An 18507-nucleotide genomic window follows, 5' to 3' on the forward strand; every position below is an offset into this window, starting at 1 on the left:
CGTGCAGCTTGTGGTAAGCAGCCCAGGGAAGCCTCACCTCCTGTCCTCACCCCTTACCCCACCCCCCTCATTATACCAGCCTATAGAGCTGAGGTGTGAGGAGAGTGAGCCTTCTGATCATCTTCTGCTGCAGAAACAGTGTTATCTGCTTTCTTTATTTTTATTTCTTACATATTTTTATTTCTTTTACTTTTACATGCACAGGTATTTTGCTTGCATGTGTATCTGTGCACCCCATGTATGCAGTGCTTACAGAGGCCAGAAGAGGACATCAGATCCCCAGGGACTAGAGTTACAGGCAGTTAGCTGCCATGTAGGTGCTAGAAATTAAACCCAGGTCCCCTTTAAGAGCAGTCAGTGCTCTCAACCACTGAGCCTCTCCAACCCCTTGCCTGCAACACCTGCCTGTTGGCCCCCCAGCCTGCTCCCTCTGTGGGAATGTGCTTGACAACCCTCCTAAGCTGGTCCATTGTTGTCCCCAGAGACACCTGCCTCCCTCTGTAGAACACCTGCTGGAGAAAGTGCCTCTCCTGGCCTTCTGCCAGCGACGTTTGCCAAGTGATAACCTTTCTGGATGACTCGGGAAAGACCCTGGCCTTTCAGTACTAAAATTAGTTCTAGTTACATCTGTTTACTTGGCATTTAGCACTATAAAAGCTGATTGGCATCAGGTTATGGGCTTATTGGTCTTCCTTATCAGTGTGACATCTGTTCTCTAAGGCATTTACTTTGTTCAGAGTGTAGACCTGGAATGTATTTACAGTAAATAGTCCTGTCAGAGTTAAATCAGAACACGCTTTTGTCTGAATATTTATTTTCCCAAGGTTCCTGTTATAATCCTCCTCCTGCCCTCAACCACAGGGATAGTATTGCAGAATGGGGCCTTTGGGAGATGTTTAGTCATGGGAGCAGAAGGAATGGGATTTGCGCCCTTGTAAGTCTGCAAGCACTCTTCCACCAAGTCAAGACCGAGTAGGAAGTCTCCGTTTATGCTAGAAAGCAGGACCCTCCCCAGCCTCCTTGTCTGCCTCATTTGTCCTCCTCTGCTCCCATAACTAAAAGAAATAAATTCCTATTCATGCTTTGTGCAGTTTAGGGTATTTGGGTATAGTAGCCCACATTAGCCAAGGCAGAACACATCAAAACCTACCAGATACTCTCCTTCTCACTCAAGCTAAGCCTTTCCACCCACTCTTCCTGCCCCTTGCCCTGAAACACGGGATCCAGTCCCTGACTGCTGACTGAGGCCTTCCCTGCCCACCTAGTTTAGAATCACGGTGCCCTCTTCTCTGTGCTCTGAGTTACCTTTCCTTGCTCTGTTTTCCTCTAGAGCATGGATGCCCAGGGAGTCAAGGCTCCAAGGAGCTTCCCCCTCTCCTCAGAGCCTGGCTCATAGCAGTTGATAGATAATTGCGGAGGAGTGAAGGCACCTTGTCTGAAGGCTGGGAACAAGCAGCACTAGATCTGAACGTGCCCCTCAGTGCACGCCCGCTCCCAGGGCACCCCGATCCCTGGTGCCTCACTCTGCAGCCTGTTTCTCAGATGTTTCAGGCCTCCCGTGGGAAGCTCCTTAGTCACTTCTTCGCCGCTGTGTCCCTGCCTTGAGAGTCCAAGCTCTAGTGCAGGGAGGAAGTTGCTGAACACAGTAGTAATTGTCACTGTTGGGGTGACTGAGACTGCTTCAGCTTTCCCTTCTGGCAGGTGAGGCGTGGTGGGAGCCTCCCATCTCTCTCACCTTTGCTGAGTCTTTGCTTTTGTTATTTTACCAATTACCAGATGCTCATTTTGACCCCCAAACAATTATCCTTCCTTGGGACTGTTCAGAAATGTAATGCAATTCTCAGAGATTGCTCGCTCTAGGATGAAGTACTTTAGGGAATAAAATCCTAATGAAGTTTTAGTATATTTTTGGTGGACTTGTCTTTAGAGGACCTGATTGCCTACTGTGCCTTGAGCATGAGAAATGGCATCATGAGGCAGAAGGTCCTAAAAGATCAGCTATCTCTTCCCCTCCCATCACATTGTCCTCCTTTTCTCCAGGTTGTGTCAACCCTGCTCATAAACATAATCCCAGAGGACTACGCCCCCCTGAATTTATCTGGAAAGGCAAAAATTGGCAGCAAAGCCTGGGTGAAGGAAACCCCTCGGCCTGTTCCTGACTTTGACCCCGACTCTATGTGTGAGTCCCAGGTACGGCTGTCCTTTGTTATTATAAAGTTGACTTCTGTCCCTGGTGGTAGGCAGATTGACTTAAAACGTATCCAGAAACTGATGCCATGCCTCAGAGGACAAGTTTTGTCCACATTGGTATCCGCTTTTGTTTAAAGTGGTCAGGGTTGAGCTCTGCCCTCTGGCTCTCAGTATGAAACAGCTGCTGGGTTGGGAAGGCTTCCCAAAAGCTGGTGCTGATTCTGCAGGCCTTACAACGTAGAGCCCATGTTTTCCTTCAAGACCTCTGTGTGGTTTGAGTTAACCAAATTGCCACGAGGTCCCCAAATCCCAGCTCCAGACCTTCAAAAGCAGGCTTAGGGAAGGCCAAGGTGGCCGCCCCAATGCTGTGCCACTGTGAGAGCACACTCACACCAAAGGTCACCAAGGCCTTGAAGTGTGCTCTTGGTGAGCAGGCGTCTCACGTCTGCAGCTGGCTGTATATTTTAACAGGGCCTGCCTTCCTCTGTCCCTCCCTCCTCCCTCTTTCTTCTTTCCGTAGTGTTGGGTATTGAACCCAGGGTCCCCTGCATGCCTAGAATGAGCTCTACCAATGAACCCCATCCCCTGTCCTGTGTCAGGACCAGGAGATATTCTGTGCAGACCTGGAGCAGCTACTTCTTTTTCCTGTATAGATAACAGCTTACTGTGTGCAGTTAAAAACTTAGCCAGTGCTGGGTGGTGGCAGCGCCTGCCTTTAATCCCAGCACTCAGGAGGTAGAGCCAGGCTGGTCTACAGAGCGAGATCCAGGACAGGCACAAAGCTGCACAGAGAAACCCTGTCTCGAAAAACAAAAAACAAAAACAAAACTTAGCCAGTGTGCGTTTGTCTCCCGTATTTCAAGTGTGTGTTACTGGTGACCCTTCCCTACCCAGGTGATCATCAGGGAAGGGGAGCTGCTCTGCGGAGTGCTAGACAAGGCACACTACGGGAGCTCTGCCTACGGCCTGGTCCACTGCTGCTATGAGATCTACGGGGGAGAGACCAGCGGCAGGGTGCTCACCTGCCTGGCCCGCCTCTTCACGCCTACCTGCAGCTCTACAGAGGTTTCACCTTGGGTAAGTACGAGGCTCAGGGCCCTGGCTCTGCTGACCCCGCAGGATGGCATCTAGGCTGTTTTCTTGGTAGATGTTTGTTTAGACTCTTCCCTTCAGTGCTGTCCATCTGACAGCACAGAGCAGCCCTTCCTGTCGCCAGTCCCGTCATGTCCCTTTCTTCACCCCACCCTTTATGACAGCAGTAGCTCCTAGGGCCAGCTCACAAGTGAAGCCGGGACCTAAGCAGCTGTCATGCTGTAGCTTTGTGAGCCCATGGCACAGACAGGGACGGCTCAAGTGCCCCGGTGATCCCCATGCCACAAGGCTGACCGGAAGCAAGGCCAGGCCAGCAGGAGTGGAGCTGTGGGGGAGGCCCACTAACCTCCTTCCACCTTCGTTCAGGCGGGGTCATCTTCACAAGGATGGCCTGCATGTGTCCTCACGGCAGGGCCTGCACTTGTGGGTTTTGGCTTCCGTGGAGAGGAATCGTTTCTGCTCACACGTAGCCTTCAGAAGCCTCAGGTTTCCAGGCTATTGTACTGGGATTCCAGATGTTTGCTCTAGTTTTTAATACTCATTGTTGCCTTCCCACTCAAACCTTGGCTGAGGGATTCTTAAGTCTGAGACATTCACAGGTAGAAACAAAATATTGTTGGGTTGAAAAGAAATTACTGATCAGGGTGAGCTGTTCTTCAGTCCTTTGAGCTGAAGGATGGGCTTAACTGAAGGGATGTGGACCGTGTACCCTTCCGAGGCAGTCAGTGCTGAGGAACGTTTGACTGTTGCCCCTCTTGACATGGGTGTGTCCTTGGTATGCACGTATTCACAGCTGTACACATAGCCGGGGCTCCTGGGACACTCACTGTCTGCCTCTCTTCTACCACTGAACAGCTTTTCAGCCTAAATCTAGCCATTTCATCCCACACAGATTTATTGGATGTAGCCAGCAGAGCTTCTGGCTAAAAGCACAAGTGTGTAACTCAAGCCTAGCCTACTTTCTAGCTGTGTACCTCAATTTTGAGCCTTGATTTTATCGCTTATGGATGTTTAGACTTTCCTATGTTATATATATATATGTTAATATCACTATTCCAGAGCTTCCTGTGTCTGTGACTCTCAGCTTTGGATCTAGCATCACCAAGTTTATAAGCCAGTGAGACATTAGGCATGGGCCCTGTTGAACTTATCTGTTTGCCTTTGCAGGTGTAGAAGACATTTTGGTTAAGCCAGATGCAGACGTGAAGAGACAGCGCATCATTGAAGAATCCACCCAGTGTGGGCCCCGGGTAAAGAGGAGGCTTGGGAGGCTGTGGGCTGCTGTCCCAGGGGCTGCTTATCTTACAGACTAAAAACTACCCCTCCTTTGGCTACCACCTCCTGTTCCTTCTTTATTCTAGGCTGTCAGGGCTGCATTGAACCTACCAGAAGCTGTGTCATGTGATGAGATCCAAGGGAAATGGCAGGATGCCCATCTGGGCAAAAACCAGAGGGATTTCAACATGATTGATATGAAGTTCAAGGAGGAAGTGAACCATTACAGCAATGAGATCAACAAGGTTAGCCTGGCCATACAGTGCACACATCCCCATCTTTTTGAATGCTGATTTTTTGTTGATTTGTTTTGAATTACATTTTGATTCTCACCCTGGGCCCTTTAGAGCAGTTTGACTACTTAACAACTGAGTAGGTGAGGTTTGAAGTTGGGTAAGTAGACTCCGTCTTTATGAAGAATTCAGGGTTTTATTCTCTCCATTCCAGTCTGGGAAGGCCTTGGGTTTGTGCTAAAAAGGGAACGCTTTGTGCAACATTTCTAAATGTGCTTGCTTGGGACTGAAGAAAGAAGCTGGACTGTAGAACCCACTCCACTGTAGGTGGATGAACAAAATAAGAGGCAGAAGCCACTGCCGCTCATACAGCAGAGCCAGAGGTCAGTGCCTGGCTTCAAGTTCATGGCGGACTTGGTACTTACTGAGTGAATGTGAGGAGCACTGCTTCACAGTGCTTGCTCGTGCACAGTGCCAAGCCCAGCCTGTGGCAGTTCAGAAGGAGAGGGGAAGCTGCCTAGGTCGGGGTCACAGCTCACTTCTGCCTGTGCTCCTGTTCCGGAGCCTGAACTTCCTACACCCTGTGGTTTGGAGGAGGAGCCAGCCTGGTTTTCACTCTGCTGGTAGACCCTGGGGCCCAGCCTGAGGAAAAAAGGGCAAGGCTATGGCTCCACATCAGAGTTTGTGGTCCTCTTGCTGCCTTACAGCATTCATTTGGTGGCCTAGGAGATAGCGCTCCTCGGTAGAAGGTTTTAGTCAGAGGAGCCCACTAGCGCTGCCTGGGAAAGCAGGAGCCTTGTCCACCAGGGCGGACAGAGCACATCTTAGAACAGCTTCTTGTCCCACGGCTCCCACTTCCTGCCCTCTTCCAACCTCCTGTGTTGACTAGGGTGTCTGGATGCCCAAGCAAAGACTGAAACAGATTCAGAACCCATGTCATGGTCCCCAGGACCTCTCTGTAGGGCTTTCTCCCTTCTGCTGTGCTTGGCGGCGTGCTGGCAAGTGTGGACATTGGTGATGCACTGGCTCTGGGCATCCAGACTGAGCTTTCCTGGGCTGATTCATCAGGACCTCACCTTAGATTTTTATTTTATTTTTTATTTTTTTCAAAAAAGTGTTTATGTAGTCCTGGCTGTCCAGCACTCACTCTGTAGACCAGGCTGGCCTTAAACTCAGAGATCCATATGCTTCTGAGTGCTGGGATTAAAGGTGTGTGTGTTCCACCACCGCAGGCTTAGATTTTATTCTTGTCTATTGTCTTAGTCACTGTTCTGTTGCTGTGAAGAGACATCGTGACCAAGGCAACTCTTACAAAGGAAAGCATTTAATTGTGGGCTTGCGTACATTTTCCGTGGTTAGTCATTATCGCAGTGGGGAGCAGGGCAGCACACAGGCAGACATGGTGCTGGAGAAGTAGCTGAGAAGTAACTCAGAAGTAGCTGAGTGAGTTCTCTTTCCTGATCCCTAGGGAGAGCAAGAGAGAGCCAGCATGCGAAAGGGAGCGTGGGAGGACCTGGGCTTAAGGTTTTGAAACCTCAAAGCCCACTTCCAGTGACATACTTCCTCCAACAAGGCCTTCTAATCCTTTCAGATATTGCCACTTCCTGGTGACTAAGTGTTGGTTTCATGTGGCGACGAAATGTTATTCATTAAGCAGCACTGTTACCATGCTAGAAAAGCCATGAGGCACAACAAAACCCACTATCAGAGTTTTATTAGGAGAAGGGAGACACAGGAAAGAATGTGATCAGGCCTGTGGAAGACATATGCAGGGAGAGAGGTGGGGTGGAGAAGAAGGGGGAGGAGTCTGTGAACCGCTTTTTGTGGATTCCCCTGCACATGTGCATATGGTCTTATGGAACTACGCCACACATGCACATAGATTGCGTGATCACGCTGTGTGCACGGATTACATAGGGTGTAAAGCCCTGGAATGACTAAACATCTGAACAGCGCATGTGTGGTCATGTAGCTGGGGGAGTGGCCAGGAAGGCCAGCACTAAGCATTCAAATGTGGGGGTCTGTGGGGCCGTTCTTACACCAGCACATCTATCTCCTTGTCAGAATCTCAGATGGGATTTGCCAGCCCCACCCTCTTCTCAGCCTTTATGTCTCCCTTTTTGCTGCCATTTGGCCAGTGAATGAAACCTGGGGCTCTTTGAGCGTAGCAGGGGGCAGGGCACCCATCTGAAGGTTTTAGGGAAAGGATGGTGCCAGGTTGGGCTTTCCTTTGTCTTCAGTGCAGTTCAGCCCTTGGCTGGAGATCAGTACTCTCTCTGGCTTTATTGTTTCTGTGTCATAACTTTACCTTCTGAGTGTGCAATTTCAAAAAGATGAAGTCACTGACCAGCGCACTGATCTGATCCACAGGCATGTATGCCTTTCGGCTTGCACAGACAGTTCCCCGAGAACAACCTCCAGATGATGGTGCAGTCGGGAGCCAAAGGGTCGACTGTGAACACGATGCAAGTATGAGCAGAAGTACTCTATCCAGTGTGCCAGAGGGGAGGGCTGACGTCAGGAATTAGCTTGCTGGTTCATTGCTGATCCTAAAACCTCCTCAGTCCATGTAAAATATAACTGAGAAGACTGAAAAACACTCAAGCATGTAGAAGTCAGTGCAAGTGCTAACCAGTGTCAGTGTGTAGAAAGAGCGGATGGAAATACGCAAGTTGGTTATATATCACATGGGGATGTGTTATAACACCAGGTACTGTGCTGGATATGTGCATGTTATAGCTGCACACCACTTGTCCATGTAAAAGTTCAGTATAATCTTGATGTTGAAATAAGGAGATGGCTCAGTCAATAAAGTGTCTGCTTCACAAGCCCAGGGTCCTGAGTTCAGATCTCCAGAACCCACACCAAAAGCTGGACATGACAGCAGATGCCTGTAATCCCCTTCTTGGTGGGGAGGAGCAGTCCCTAAAGTTCATTGGCCAGCTGGCCTAACCAAATTGATGAGTTTGCAGTTCAATGAAAGACCCTGATGGAAAACATAAAGGTGACGAGAGATTGAGGAAGCAGCCAGTGTCAGCCCCTGGCCTTCACAAGTACACACGTGATTTCATACCTGTGCCTACCACACACAGAGAATCTTATGAGCTTGCATTCTCTACTTTTTTCATTTACTATTGCATTGTAGACATTCTTTCAAGGATCATTTACCTCTTGAGTCTCATTATCTTCCCAGAGTTCCTTGGTGCTGTGGATTTCACAAATCTTAGAACCTGTTTTGATGTGGGTTTTTCATTTTTCAATCCTGATGACTCTGAGAGGCTCTTAAGGGGCATGTTCCATTGTTCGGTGAGTGCCGAGACAGAGTGGGCTTAAAGGCTGAACACCCTGCCAAGAGCCCACTAACTAAAGGGAAATACAGATATCCCCACACACACTCTTTACTGGAGTATTCATATGCAATTTCCTAAGCGTACAGATGAGTGGGTTGACTTCTCTCTGGCTCTAGGATTAGTTTTTCCTGTGGACTTCCATTTCTCCATTGGAACTTTTCTCAGTTAGGGTTTTTCTTGCTTTGATAAAACACAGTGACCAAAAACAACTTGGGGAGGAGTTTATTTCATCTTAGTCCTCTCAGGTTCGTACTCAGTGGCTAAGGGAACTCAGAGTAGAAACTCAAGGCAGGCCATGGAGCAGAAGCCATGGAGGAATACTGCTTACTAACTGTCCCTGGGTCTTGCTCAGCCTGCTGCCTCATACAAACTGAGGACAACCTGCACTGGGTGGTAGGTAGCACCCCTTGTGAGCTGAGCCCACCCACATCAATCATTAACAAAGAAAATACACTCCGGGCTTGCTTCCAGGCAACCTCATAGAGGCATTCTCTCAATTGACGGTCCCCTACCCAGAAAGTTCTAGCTTATGTAAAGTTGTCAGAAAACCAACCAGTACGAACCTTCATGGTCCTTCCAGGTATAACGTGATGATTCTAAGTCATGGCTTCTTTTCTAAGCATCACTTGTTCTCAACTGTCCCCAAATGTAAAGAAGCCAGAGCCAACTTTTTCTTGAAATGTGCTTCCATGTTGGCCTTGTAGATCTATTTCCAAATGTTGTTCTTGATGGACAGCTGGAATTCTGTTCAGACGAAGTGCTGCTTAGCCCTCACAGAAACCTTGACTGGTTTGTCTTTCCTCTCCCCAGATCTCTTGCCTGCTGGGCCAGATTGAGTTGGAAGGTCGGAGACCCCCGCTGATGGCATCTGGCAAGTCACTGCCCTGCTTTGAGCCTTACGAGTTCACCCCCAGGGCTGGCGGCTTCGTCACTGGAAGGTTCCTTACCGGTATCAGGCCTCCTGTATGTGTCTTTTTAGTATTTTCCCTCCGTTCTAGGCCTAATATTGGTGACCTATGGCCTCGTCAATAACAGCACAAGAACAGTCAAGTGGAAAATGTTAAAGGCTAGACCACAGAGTCCAAGAACACACAACCACCACGTGGTGGTCCCCACTGTGATTCTAGAGCTAGCAAAGTGCTGACACATAGTAGGCATGTGATAAATGTTTAGTGGTAAAATGAAAAGATTGAGTAAGATATGGTGGCTCATGCTGTAATCCCAGTATTTGCCCAAGGAAGGAGGATTGTCGTGTTTGAGTCCAGCCAAAGCTACATAGCAAGTCCTTGCCTCAAAAGAAAATGAAAAGACAAGATTGATCTTGGCCTCACCCTTGTCTGTGATGTACCCATCCTAAGCCAGTTCTTAGCTGCTTCTGAAGCAGCTAGAAAAGGAATGCCAGTCACCAAGGTGCTCATGTCACGAAAAGGAGCGTGGAGATTAATTTGTCAGATTCCCCTTTCCCATTCCCTCCCCTCACTGTAATAACAGGACATCTGTAGCAGGTACCTAATTTTGCTTCAGCATATATATTCCTTGAGGGAACGGCCCTTTGGATGATAGTACCTTGATTCCATAGTGCCGTGCATGTCTGAAAGGATGCCGGAACTATTCCCAGGCTGCTGGCTGCTCCACAGGCCCCTCCATTGACTCCACACAAGCATTCACAGGATCATCCACAGCCTGTAGGCAAGAGATGGTAGTGGGTTGATGTAGACTAGAATATTTCAAATTCTGAGAGTTCAAGGCCAGCCAGGTCTACATAGTGAGTTCATTGTAGTAGATAATGTTCAGCATTCCTTTATATAACAGAACAGAGTGAGTGGTAGAGAAAATAGTTTGTCCCATGTAATAAGGGATGAGATAGAACCATTTTTTACCTCGAGTTCCTTCTCTCTCAGTGTGTGTTTGCATGTATGCTGATGGATGTTGTAAATGTATTCTTCCTGTGGTGGAAGTCAAAATTTTGGAAAAGCTGTGTAGACAAGAATATTTCAAATTCTCACTCCCACCCTTTAGTATATCAAGAAATCATTGAGCTGGGCATGATAGCTCACAACTGTAATCCCAATTATAGCTCACAACTGTAATCTCAATTAGTCAGGAGCCTGAGGCATAAGGATCACAAAATCAAGGTCAATTTGGACTACAAATGAGTCCTTATCTCAAAACCAAACAAACAGAAGTTTGGGCCTCACCTTAATGCAGAATCCAAGCACAGGATTTACAGGATGGGGTTGAACTCTGGCATTGCTTCTCACTGGAAATGTGGCGTCAAGTGTCTTGAGGATGGCATAGTACATGTAGGGCTTTCAGCTCCTGTCGCTTTTGACCCACATGTCCCTCTACCTCAGTCAGGGAAGAGAGAGATCCCAAGGGACCACAGAAGTCTTTAGGAGCCATTGGGGTTGTGAAAGCCAGGCTTCTAGGATCTAGGAAGGGAACAGTCTGCATGGCTAGGAAAGGGTGCATAGGGTGGCACCTGAGTAGCCCTCTAGGGAATGCATGGTGCTCACTGCCATCTTTGAGACCTGGCTGCCACATTCCCCTAGGAGTTCTTCTTCCACTGCATGGCGGGACGAGAAGGCCTGGTGGACACCGCTGTCAAAACCAGCCGGTCTGGCTATCTCCAAAGGTAAAAGCACCTGCTGCAGCCTCTGGTGGGTGGGGCTGGCGTCCCAGGACCTTGCACCTATCATGTGTCGCTAAGGGTTCTTTGGATGATATAATCTCTTTTTAATGTCTCCGTGTGTAGCCTGAGACAGAAAATAGCACAGAGTATTTCTACATTACTGTTTATCTGGAACAGCAGTCCCCTACCTCCCCTTTACTGTCACCTGTCCCTCTCAGACCCCCTGGGAGGTGTTTGCCCTGTGGGCACTGAGCAGGGTGTTTCCTACAGGTGTATCATCAAGCACCTGGAGGGGCTGGTCATCCAGTATGATCTGACAGTTCGTGACAGTGATGGCAGTGTGGTACAGTTCCTGTATGGGGAGGATGGCCTGGACATCCCCAAGACACAGTTTCTGCAGCCCAAGCAGTTCCCCTTCCTGGCCAGTAACTACGAGGTAAGGTCAGGCTCTTGTGCCTGTGGGTGATGGCTAGAGTCCCGCCACTCCATCCATGTGACCATTGAGAAAAGCTGGAAGTTTGTAAAGCCCCCCAGTATCCTGGAGCATTTGATACCGTCAAAGCTCCTGCTTAGACCATGGCCACATGAGGTCATGGCAGCACATGTGTACCTGTGGGGTCGGGGGTGCCGGGCCTTAAAGTGAAACACACAGCAAGTGCTTTCTTGGTTCTTGGTGCAGTCTAGGACTACAGTAGCACTCTGTCCAGTTGAGAGCTGAGGCAACTAAATGCTGAAGCTAGGGTATGCAGCTGGTGAGAGATGGGGCAAGGGTTTGGACGCAAGCCTACTTTACATACATCTGTAACTTGTATATTCCTTAATGCCAAGTAATGGGTAATGGCCATCACTGTGGACTGAACAGTTACCCTGTTTTTCAGATTGGGGAGCTGAAAGAAACCATCATGAGCTGTCCAGGACTTAGTGGGGTTTTGGGGGGTTTTTTTGTTTTTGTTTTTGTTTTTTTGTTTTACGAGACAGGGTTTCTCTGTGTAGCCCTGGCTGTCTTAAAACTCAATCTGTAGACCAGGCTGGCCTTGAACTCACAGAGATCTGCCTGCCTCTGCCTCCTGAGTGCTGGGATTAAAGACATGTGCCACCACCACCGGACCAGGACTTAGTTCTGATGGCAGGATCAAGATCTCAGTCTGGGCTGGGCCCTGGCCTCTCTTGCACCTGTCTCAGTACCGGGGCCATCTTTTCCTCTCCCCAGGGCTGCTCTCTGTCCTGATAGTAAGGACTTTACTCACTAATGTGTACTTGATCCCCTCCAAGAGGTGTCCTGAGGACTCTTATGCACTTTGGGTCCCTTGAAGTCATGCAGTGTGACCCACCTTTGATGTTGTCCTCTTGCCTGTGTGGTTTATTTGTTCAGGTGATAATGAAATCCAAGCATCTTCATGAAGTTTTATCCAGAGCAGATCCCCAGAAAGTGCTCCGCCACTTCAAAGCCATTAAAAAATGGCATAGCAAGCATTCTAATGCCCTGCTGAGAAAAGGCGCCTTTCTGAGTTTTTCCCAGAAGATTCAGGCAGCTGTGAAAGCCTTGAACCTAAAGGGCAAGAACGAGAATGGCCGCAGCCCAGAAACCCAGCAGGTAACATGGGGGGCTGTGTCCATGGTGCCTGGTGTGTTCAGACCTCAGCTAAGGAAGGATAAGAGGTTGCTCCGTAATAAAGAATGGTATTAGTCAAGATGTCCAGTGGCAGCCAAGTGAGACTGTAACTAGGAGACTCATTAGAGGGCTTCAGGGAATTACTTAAGCTGCTGATTGGGATTCTTCACCACACCAGGCGTGAAGGGTCGGGGAGACCAGTCTAGGAGTGGAAAGGGGGGCAGCTGTGAGCAGAGCTCTGGGTAGAGGCCTGTTAGAGAGAGGCCAGCTTGGGTTGGGGAGAAGAGGTGCTGACTGGCATTTGGTGGTCACCTCACTCCTGGTGTCCTGGTTGCCTGGGACAGTCTTTGCTCTTAGCATGCCATAATCATGAACACTGCCCATTTGACTCCAGAGGAATCCTAGTTGGGCAGGAAATAATGATGTCATGCCCCTGCTGCGCTTCTGCCAGGCCAGGATGAATTGCTGAACGTGTCCTGGTCCACAGCATGCCATGGGACAGTCTCTTCCTGTTTTAAGTGTTGAGGTGGTTCTTACCTCACCACAGCCAGGTTTCTGCCTTGCACTTCTCTCTACTCCCAATCCTTTGAGTCTTCTTGTGCCACTGTCTATGCCTGGAGTTGGTGAAGCCTTCCCATCGAGCTAAGGTGCATCTTGTTGTCCGTTCAGATGTTACAGATGTGGTATGAATTAGATGAGCAGAGTCGGCGGAAATACCAGAAGAGGGCCGCTCCGTGTCCTGACCCCAGCCTGTCTGTGTGGCGCCCGGACATCTACTTTGCGTCTGTGTCTGAAACGTTTGAAAAAAAGATTGATGACTACAGTCAGGAATGGGCAGCTCAGGCAGAGAGGAGTTACAAGAAATCAGAGCTTTCTCTCGACAGGTGAGGATGTTGATCAGTGTCATGGTGTGTGGGCCTCCTGACCCACTCAAGAAGAGAAAGGCAGCCTCCACCTGCATCCCAGAGGGTTGTGTTTGCCTTCAAAAGCACCTAGAAGAACGAGTATGGGCATGTAGCTCTGTGGCTTCCTCCACGTGTGCACTGCCCTCCACACATAGGTGTTCATATACATCCCAGTTTGGTGAGCCCCTTCTGCATATGAGAGTGGCTGTTGCTAACGACCAGCCGTCTGGGAAGGACGGTTCGTACATTGTAGAATTATGCAGTGCAGATACACGTGATGTGATCTCCACATATGGGAGCACACCCCTCCTCTGACTGCCTGGTAAACCTGAACCTGTTTCCAGTTTGTACAGGAGGAAGTGGAAGCCCTCTCTAAACTTCTCTTGCTAGTCGGGGAGAGGATGTGAATGGTCCTCAAAATAAGCACTGCCAGAGGCCTGTGTCACTGGTCTGGCAAGGACACGTTCTTGTGGCAAACCTGAGCAGTTCAAACAAGGAGGCAGCTAGGGATTTGTGTTTCTACTTTCTGGTGGTGTGGTGGGCAGTTCGATACTTGTTCTTGATTACTGCTGTCCCTTACGTCTCCAGGCTGAGAACCTTACTGCAGCTGAAGTGGCAGCGCTCACTGTGTGACCCAGGCGAGGCTGTTGGCCTGCTGGCTGCCCAGAGCATCGGGGAGCCCTCCACACAGATGACACTGAACACCTTCCACTTTGCAGGCAGAGGCGAGATGAATGTCACCCTGGGCATTCCGAGGTATGGGGGTGGAAAGGTGCACACTGTGCCGCTGTAAGATCTGCTCTAATGTTCCTGGAAAGGAGTTACTTTATGAGAGGGCAGGGAGGGGAACTGGTGAGTGAGATTAGGTTTTCTCTAAGTGTGGCTCCTCGGTTGAAATTCTGGAGCGTATTTGGAGCCTGAGTGGTTTCTGTGGCTAGGTGTTGAGAATCTGTGTATCCCTCTGCCACTTCCTTCATCGGTGAGCAGAGCTGCTTAGGAGACCATACACACAAGACCATTGTTAACACTCCAGCACAGTGCCCCCTGTCGCCCAACTCCAGGAGTGCCGTTCCTGTGGCCTTGGCCCTTTAGGCACATGTCTGTACACTGCTGTGTGATGATTGCTGGAGACAAAGTGTGGGCCATGCTCCTGCGTTCGGGTCGTTCCAGTTTTGACAGGTTGACTCTGGAGAGCTTCCCCAGCTTCCCAGCATGAGGGTTCTCTCCCAGGACTGCAGGAGGCTGAGCCCTAGACTGTGGGGCTGAGGGTGACAGGGTTCCGTAAGAGTGCTGAGGGCTGGCTCTAGCTTAGTCTTCCTCTGTTCCTCATCCATTTGGTAAGCTCTAGCTGCTGAGTGCTGAGACTGGTGAAGGAAGCGAGCCTTAGAATAACTCTGCACGTGAGGGCCAGTACTGCAGGGCGGACTCTGGCAGGGCCAGAGCTGGGACTGAGAAAACATATTCCTGCAATAAGTATCCCAAGGCCCCTCACACCACAGACACACTCTGCCGTCTTTAAAAGAGTTTTCGGGCAAACAAGAAAATCTGGTTATGTTGATGAGATGTATCACTGCTTGACAGATTGAGGGAGATTCTCATGGTGGCCAGTGCCAACATCAAGACACCCATGATGAGCGTGCCTGTGTTCAACACCAAGAAAGCCCTGAGGAGAGTGAAGAGCCTGAAGAAGCAGCTCACCAGGGTGTGCCTGGGGGAGGTAACTGTCTCTCCTACTGGATTACACACGGGAGGAGGCCTAATCCCGCACCCCCCACCCCAACAGAGCAGCCTGCTGGCATCTGAGCCCCAGTCTTCCACCTGGGAGACGGACTGTCTGTGCCAGGTGCTAAGCAGGAAGAAACTCTTGAGGTCATTGTCAGTTCCATGGCGTCTGCTGAAGAGTGCAGTAAGAACGCTGCCTGGGCTAACCTGGCCTGGGCAGGAGGCACGGCCACACTCTGGAAGCGCTTTCTTGGCTGTGCACTCCTGACGTACCCCAAGGACGTATACAGGCGGAGCTCCCCGGGGTTTCTCTGCCTCCAACTTTTGATGTCTTGTGATCCACATGCAGTACAGTCACCTGGGGCCTGATTGGCTCAGACTTGGTTCATCTGGTTCTAGGTATTGCAGAAAGTTGATGTCCAAGAGTCCTTCCATATGGGGGAAAAACAGAACAAATCCCGGGTGTATGAGCTCCGCTTTCACTTCCTGCCACATGCGTATTACCAGCAGGAGAAGTGCCTGAGACCTGAGGACATCTTGCACTTCATGGAAACCAGGTCAGCACTCAGCTGTGTTTGTCTTTGACTTTGACCCATGAAGCACTCCTGGCCTGAGCCCACAAAGCAAGAGTCTAGAAAACAGTAGGCCCCGCCCGCCCACCCACCCGCTAATATGGAGCCCTCACCCCAGTCTGTGCTGTTAGGGTGACCCTCCTGTGTCACGTACCATTCCCTCAGCCTGTCTTGGATTGGTGAGTCCTCTCCAGCTTGCGGTACTAAGATCTGGAAGGACGTGTAGAGGAAGCAGAAGGAGCCTTCACAGTGCAGCTCCTGCGGTTCAACCAGCCCCCAGTGTAGAGTTGGGGTTCTAGGCATGATGTGGTTCCTCATTTATTTCTAGTCTGCTGATGGGAGCCATGACATGTTGTTAACCCACTGCTGTAGATGGATACTCAGAAATCCTGGTTTCTATCTGCTAGGGAGAATGAACTTCCTTTTTCTGTCAAGTTCAGGTTCTCTGGGTGTTTGAAAGCATGGGTCATAAGGCTGAGTGTACAAGGCCGGAAGGGTGGGGAGATTCACCAGAGCACTTGACTTGCCCTCTGACCCTATGGTGGTGAAGCAGGTTGGGCGGCCACTGGCAGAGTGTGGACCCTGTTTCAGGAGGTTGGCTCTCATGTTCAAGAATCTGTGCCAGGGCGCCCCTACCTTCTGATTTAAAGTATGGAAGGCTTGACTCCTCTTGCTGTCTTGTTACATGCTTTTGCTTTGGGTGGGGAGAGGGAGAGAAAAAAAAAACAGCCTCCTAACATTTAAGTATCAGTAACTAGTAAATACACTTTTAGGCAGAAAAGATGCCATCATTAACAGGATTCGGCTGTATGCCCCGACCACCGCCTGTAATGTAGACAGGACCCCAGGTCTCCTCAGAGTGCTAACTTGTAAAGAACCAGGCCAGCAAGGTGGCTCAGTGGGTAAAGACACATGCCACCAAGCCTGAGTCTCAGGAGTTGACTGTCCTCTGACCTCTGTTTGCATACCAGCATACGTGTACATGTACACACACACACACACACACACACACACACACACACACACACACACACACACACACACACACACACGGGAACCAGAGGCAGGGCTGAGAAGAAAGTTCTCCTGCTGAATTCAGCCATCCCACTCCTCTGCCGAGTTAGTCCAGCCAGCTACTGGGGTGAGCGGGTGAGACTGAAAGAGCGGGACTACTTTGCCTTTCGTCCTTTTCGTCCGCCCTACAGGTAAGACCGCATTGTTAAGTGGCCTTCTAAGCAGATGACCATTAGGACGGTTGTCAGGACAGTTGATCTTGGATCAGAATGATGTCGTTTGGACGGAATCACGGACTAGCTTGATCCTGCCCGGTGGCTTGAGCCCTGGACAAGGTTGCTGGCTGCGCAAACGCAGTGCCTCCTGTGATTGTTCCATCGGGCAGTCCTTGATGTGCTCTGGGACACTGGGCAAAGTGACAGGGCACAGTATAGGCTCCAGCCTGCCAGCTCGTTAGTTAGCAGAGGCGAGCAGGGCTCCCAGGTACAGCAGATGTTTGTACTGGCATGGAAGCTCTTCTGAGAAGTGGGAATCAACCATGGGGCCTCTTGAGGATGATTGACGGCTTTCACCATTTCTCTTTACCCAGAGCTTTAGCTGCCAAGCAGGTAGGACGTATGGTATAAAGCACATACCAGCTCAGCTTAGAATTCTGACTGCCTTGTGGAAGGGAAGGTAGTAAATCACTTTTTAAAAAAGGTTTATTTGTATCACTTTAATTATGTGTGTACGTGTATGTCTGTATGTGGGTGTGGGCATGTTGTATGCAGGTGTCCAAAGAGACCAGAGATGTTAGATCCTCCTGGCGCTGGAGTTACAGGCATTGTGAACCACCCAACATAGGTTCTGGGAACTAAACTCGGGTCCTTTGGAAGAGCAGTAAGTACTCTTAACCACTGAGCCATCCCACCAGTCCCTACACTACCTTTTGTTTGTTTCCTCCCAGCAAGTGACAACTCTGGCTTGTTCCCAGCAGTGAAGTATGTTTTCATCTCCTAGACGTGTTTTGCTTGTACACTGGAAAGCCGTGATAAACAAGGCCGTGTGCAGTCACTTTGGGCAGGGGTAGTCTTAGTGACTCCAGAGCGGGCCTCTGAGGTCCCAGGCAGATAAAGTAAGAGCAGCCTGTAATCTGGGCTGCGGTTTTAGAGTTCCTTTGTCAGCCCAGGCGGTGAGTGACTCAACCACTTAAGGCCTGAGAGCTCGCAGGAAATGGAAGGGGGCAAGGGAGCCCTGCCCAGGCAGCTGTTCCTCCTTTCTTCTTCTCTCCTGTCTCTGCCTCCCCTTTTCCTTCTCTCCCTCCTCATCTGTGAGATCAGGAGATACTATTTATTTATTTTTAATGGGTAATGGAAAGAAAAGGAACAGAAACAGAGGTGTTCCTTGGATTGAGACAGGAAGCACAAATGCTCTTAGAGATCTCTGCTGGCACCCATCACTCTGAATATTTGTGTGGCTAACCTGGAAGTGTGGGCCAGAGTGATAAAGTGGAAAGAGCAGTGGACTAAGAGTCAAGGACCGTAGGTTCTGGCTCCTGCCCCAGCCGTGAACTTAACCCAGGAGCCCCTCCTGGCAGTCAAGCAACTGAGCAGAAATTGACTCTCGCAGCAGCAGGGGTGGGGATGTTGACAGGCCCTTTTGGAAACAGTGAAGGGTCATGTTCCCAGTTCATAGTTGTTCCTGTGGGATGGCTGGTTCCTCTGCCGTGTGCCCCTCTGGTTCCTTTCATTTGCCACACTGACAGATAGCATGACCTTCAAAGAGCAGTCACCGAGGGTCATCACTCCCCTTGCTCTTGGCACAATCGCAGAAGAGCACATTGGCAGCACCTCAGGAAACACTGAACATTGCTGATCACATGACAAGCAGATAAGTTGTTCGCTCATCCACCTTCACCCATGTCCTCAACA

General features: G+C 49.8%; 1 protein-coding gene across 1 annotated transcript in view; it reads left to right on the plus strand.

Annotated features, from left to right (window-relative positions):
- The window catches only part of Polr1a (RNA polymerase I subunit A), a 62826-nt gene that overhangs the window by 35788 nt on the left and 8531 nt on the right, over positions 1–18507 (plus strand). The window contains 14 exon segments of the mRNA XM_028860523.2: positions 2041–2190; positions 3085–3232; positions 3235–3267; positions 4450–4532; positions 4644–4802; positions 7161–7259; positions 8951–9103; positions 10693–10775; positions 11043–11208; positions 12145–12366; positions 13054–13268; positions 13878–14045; positions 14871–15006; positions 15411–15568. Of these exon segments, the coding sequence (XP_028716356.1) occupies positions 2041–2190; positions 3085–3232; positions 3235–3267; positions 4450–4532; positions 4644–4802; positions 7161–7259; positions 8951–9103; positions 10693–10775; positions 11043–11208; positions 12145–12366; positions 13054–13268; positions 13878–14045; positions 14871–15006; positions 15411–15568 (1973 nt within the window).

The sequence above is a fragment of the Peromyscus leucopus genome, chromosome 3 (genome assembly GCF_004664715.2).
Source record: "Peromyscus leucopus breed LL Stock chromosome 3, UCI_PerLeu_2.1, whole genome shotgun sequence".
Taxonomy (NCBI): domain Eukaryota; kingdom Metazoa; phylum Chordata; class Mammalia; order Rodentia; family Cricetidae; genus Peromyscus; species Peromyscus leucopus.